At 35.5% G+C, this 5,000-nt stretch overlaps 1 protein-coding gene across 7 annotated transcripts in view; it reads right to left on the bottom strand.

The window, feature by feature from the left end:
* The window catches only part of LOC113829800 (carboxypeptidase D), a 119,738-nt gene that overhangs the window by 20,140 nt on the left and 94,598 nt on the right, over window positions 1-5,000 (bottom strand). For 5 of the 7 annotated variants that reach the window (XR_011398341.1, XR_011398342.1, XM_070118350.1 and 2 more), the window contains exons 7-8: window positions 3,994-4,074; window positions 1-105 (exon numbers count right to left, since the gene is read on the bottom strand). The exon at window positions 1-105 is cut by the window's left edge and continues 72 nt beyond it. Coding sequence is in view for 5 of the 7 variants with exons in the window: in XM_070118350.1 (XP_069974451.1) it covers window positions 1-105; window positions 3,994-4,074 (186 nt within the window). In the remaining 2 variants the exon portion in view is untranslated. The remainder of the gene's footprint in view (window positions 106-3,993; window positions 4,075-5,000) is intronic. The other 2 variants (XM_070118351.1, XM_070118353.1) reach the window with 1 other exon arrangement.

Raw genomic sequence — 5,000 nt, 5'->3', positions numbered from 1 at the left:
GGCCGAGGTGCATGGAGGCGTGGTTGAAGGCGTAGAGGCTGGCGATGTGCTTGAACACGTCGTGGTCGGGCGTGAGCGAGGGCGTGGAGGTGAACTGTTGGAAGACTGACGGGAGAAGAGGCGTCAGGCGTTGGGGGGAACGGTTGTGGGGGGGGGGGAGAGGGGAGAGAGGAGAGAGAGGAAGAGAGAGAGAGGGGGAGGAAGAGGAGGAAGGGGGGGGGGGTCGGTGTGGGTGCGTGTGTTTGTCTGGTGTGTGAGTGTGTTTTTTTTTTTGTCTGTTTGTTTTTTTGGTCTCTGCGTATTGTGCAAGGGTGGGAAAAGAGTTCAAGAAGGGGGTGAGAGTGTCGCTATATTTACGCTTTCTTGGCGCTATAACAATACTCAGTATACAATAACCATCACCTAAATATTTTACATTAAATATCTAATATAAAATAGTATTAATTAATTGACATCTTTCCCTTCTCCAATTTTCCTAATAAAATGCATATATTGATATATATCTTAACTTTATATTTCTATAAACTGAACTTTATATATTTCTTATTCAAATTGAACATAAAAAAAAAATCTGTGCCAGGGTAGCGTAAATACAGTAAATATAATTTCATGTCATATAGTCATGTCATGTCATGCATTAACGTGTGAGTATGACAGTGCTCTTGTGACGTCACGGTGTGTCACGGATGAGAAGTTGAGATGAATATGAATAAAAAAAATAAATCGATGAATATAGAAACGAACACAATAAATAAATATAAACATAGCATAAGCATAGTTGGATAATATGTACTGAAGAAGTAACTGATAAAAAAGTGAAAGAGAGAATGAAATTAATAAAAATGTAATAAGTATAAATAAAATATCAAATACTGTCATAGAGATGTAGTTACACATACAGTCATGAGCTGAACGAAGTTGTAAGAAAATCATAAGTGGCGCTGATGACTTAGAGTTGCTTATGCTCCGTGTATTCAAATGAACATTGATAAGAAAAAGAAAAGAAAGAAGAAGAAAAGAAGAAGAAGAAGAAGAAGAAGAAGAAGAGGAAGAAGAAGAAAAAAGAAGAAGAAGAAGAAGAACAAAAGAAGAAAAAAGAAGAGGAAGAAAAAACAAGAAGAAAAAAGAAGAAGAAAAAAAGAAGAAGAAAAAAAGAAGATAGAAGAAGAAGAAAAAAGAAGAAAAAAATTACTACTTGTAAACAAATCCCAGACGACCAAGAGAGGCACCAAGAAAGTAAGCGAAAAAAAGAAGAGGAAGAAAAAAGAAGAAAAAAAAAAAAGAGGAAGAAAAAAAAGAAAGAAGAAGAAAAAAAACAAAGATTGACTACTTGTAAACAAATCCCAGACGACCAAGAGAGGCAACAAGAAAGTAAGTGAAACCGGGCGTGCAGATCCCGTAGATTTAAGCGCCGAGGGCCAAGACCGGCTCGAATGGAACGCATTATACACGTCTAAAAAAAAAAAAAAAAAAAAAAAAAAAAAAAAAAAAAAACAAGGACGAAGAAGAAGAAGAAGAAGAAAAAGAAGAAGAAGAAGAAAAAGAAGAAGAAGAAGAAGAAGAAGAAGAAGAAGAAGAACTAGAAGAAGAAGAAGAAGAAAAAGAAAAAAATGTAACAAAAAGAGAAAATAAAATGAAGAACTGCATCCATGGCGGTCCTGGAGAAAGCGGATTTGTATTCAGGTTGGAATACAGAAGAAAAGGAAGGAGAAAAATGAAAAAAGGTGAAGAAAAAGAAGGAAAGAAAGGAGAAAGAAGAAAAGCAAGAAGAAAAACGAAAAAGATGAATAAGAAAAGGAAGGAGATGAAGAAATAGGAGAAGAAAATGAAAAGAAAAGGAAGGAGATGAAGAAACAGGAGAAGAAAATTAAAATAAACAGATTAAAACTTTAGAAAAAAAAATACAGACAGACAGGTAGATAAACTGATGAATCAGATGGAATAGGACAAACTGATACACAGACTGACAGTCAGACAGATATCTTTATCACAGGAAAGTGAAATATTGTCTGTAATCTTCATCTACCATTTGCAAAAAAATATAAAATGCAGAATAATCAAGAAAAGATAATGACATTGTGTGAACATAAAATGGCGATGATGATAAAAGTCAAGGAAAGTGTTCGTTGTAAACATTGGCAACAAGTTGGTGAGTGTTGTGGAAATGTTGTGGATAGAAAAAGAAGAACGATCATTTAATTCAAACTTCAATATATATGCAGTTTTCACACATTTTTAAATATATCTGATCAACATTAAGATCACATTGATTTAAAGGAATGAGATATCCGATATCAGTAATATACAATATATCATGATTTAAACGACGTGCAAGCTCTCAACAAACACCAACAAAACAACAAATCGGATTCACAAAGGAAAGGAATAACTTCTAACTCAAAACAAACGGCAAACGCATCACACAAACGGAAGCAAACGACGGCACAAACCAAGCCAAAGGAACTACCCACAGATGCAGCGCCACAGACCATGCGAGCACATTTTGGTACACACACAGAGAGAGCTGGGCACACGCAGGTACACAGACGGGGTATACACGGGTTCCAGAAATGAAAACAAACTACATAGTTGGGCACACAAGCATACACTCGTATAGCTGTTATACAAGTATACACACGTTATACTGTCTTTCACTATGAAGATTTTAATAGCATATACATACACGCGTATTTGGGCAAAGGTATGTATTCGCAAAGACACACAGGTTCTTTGCAGTGCCTGTGGAAGTGACAATATTTACCATCTGCGTCTGCTGTGGCAATAATAAATAGATAAATAAATAGATAAATAAATAAATAAATACATAAATAAAACAGGTGTTTGGACATACCTCTGCCGCACACGCCAATGTATACACACGCAGCTACTTACACAGGCAAGGACACTCGTGCCCGGGAACTAAAACAGGTGTGTCTGCATGTGTCTCTGAATCCCCTCGATAGATAGGTGTGTATACGAGTAGACAGACTCCAATAACAGAGATACATTGAGCTGGACAGAAGTGGACTAATTGAATACCAAGACACAGGCGTAAAATAACACTTGCGGCTTACACTTGTATATGTAAATTGCTTTGTATTCCAGGTGTTCATGCAGCTCTTTTAGGTACTCTAAGTGTCACGGATTTATTTCATTGTATTTTTTTTATATAAGTATATATATATTTTTTTTATTTCAGTGTCATAGATTTAAATTCATTCTTAGAGTAGCGTCTTTTTTTTTTTTAAAAAGGACATAACCTAACGTCGTTTTTTTTTTCCTCTCTCTTTTTAATTAGTTTTGAGTTTTATTTCATATTTATTCATGGCTTCTCTTTACGATGCTTATCACGCGCGAGTTTAAACCATCGTATTAAATCTAAAAAAGGAAAAATAAAAAGGAAAATAAGAAGACACACGGTGGCTGGAGAAAGACTCAATTAAATTAATAAATAATGGAATCTACGTTACGGTTATCAGAACACAACACTGGTACTAAGTCTCAGGCACTCTAGGACAGCGACCGGGCCACGCAAGCGCACGCAACGGCCTCACAATCCACACGCAGAGATGGCCGGTCAGGGGGTGGGGGGGGAGGGGGGCGGTCGGGAGGGGGGGGGGAGAAACCTCAAAAGAAATTGGATTTTTTTTTTCTTTTTTTTTAGGACTTTGAAAATGATCATTTGATATTCATGACTATTTTTTTTTGGGGGGGGGGATATCATGGACATGGACTTCTAAGAAAAGAAAAGAAAATTTCTAGGTATCCCTTTATCAAGCCAAAAAAAAAAAAAAAAAAAAAAAAAAAAAAAAAAAAAAAAAAAAAAAAGAGGGTCAGAAAAGAGAGAACCAAACAAACAAAACAAACAACAAAATAACAAAGAGACGCCACCACCACCATCACCACTCGCCACCGCACTTCACAAAGCATCCTCATCCTCATCCTCCTTCTCCTTCTCTTCCTCCTTCTCCTCTTCCTCCTTCGCGCACTCACCGCTTCGGAAATCAACCTCCTCTCTATCTGCTTCCCCATTCGTCGACTTTAGCAAACGGAGGAGAAGCAGCCAATCGTGAGCTGGAACGTGGAGGCCAAGGACTCACTCAATGGACTCTCAGCTGGGCTTCAAAAGGCTCTCTAAATCCCCTCTCTCTCTCTCTCTCTCTCTCGTTTTTTTATAGGAAATTCTAAATCTCTAAATTCTCTCTCTCTCTCGTTTTCTTTTATCTATTATTTTTTTTTTTTTAGGAAATTATAAGTATCTAAATTCTCTCTCTCTCTCTCTCTCTCTCTTTTCGTGAGCTGGAACGTGGAGGCCAAGGACTCACTCAATGGACTCTCAGCTGGGCTTCAAAAGGCTCTCTAAATCCCCTCTCTCTCTCTCTCTCTCGTTTATATTTTTTATTTATATATTTTTTTAATAGGAAATTCTAGATCTCTAAATCCCATCTCTCTCTCTCTCTCGTTTTTTTATAGGAAATTCTAAATCTCTAAATTCTCTCTCTCTCTCTCTTTTCTTTTTCTTGCTTTTTTTTAATAGGAAATTCTAGATCTCTAAATTCTCTCTCTCTCTCTCTCTCGTTTTTTAAATTTTTTATATATATATTTTTTAATAGGAAATTCTAAATCTCTAAATTCTCTCTCTCTCTCTTTTCTTTTTTTTTAATAGGAAATTCTAAATCTCTAAATTCTCTCTCTCGTTTTTTTTAATAGGAAATTCTACATCTCTAAATTCTCTATCGTTTTTTTAATAAGAAATTCTAAATCTCTAAATTCTCTGTGTTTTTTTTTTTTAATAGGAAATTCTATATCTATAAATTCTCTCAATCTCGTTTTTTTTCTTTCTTTTTTTTGGAAACTGGTATTACTGCTTATTTCTGTCATTATTTCCTCGATTTCTCAACAGCCTCTCAAGTGAATCTCAAAACTCTCTCTTTTTTAATCAATTTATTATTTTTATAATCTAATGAAAAAAAAAAAAAAAAAAACGCTAATGACTATAT

Source organism: Penaeus vannamei, chromosome 42 (genome assembly GCF_042767895.1).
Source record: "Penaeus vannamei isolate JL-2024 chromosome 42, ASM4276789v1, whole genome shotgun sequence".
Lineage (NCBI taxonomy): Eukaryota > Metazoa > Arthropoda > Malacostraca > Decapoda > Penaeidae > Penaeus > Penaeus vannamei.
The sequence above is the reverse complement of the archived record's forward strand: the minus strand, read 5'-3'. Positions and strand labels throughout refer to the sequence as shown.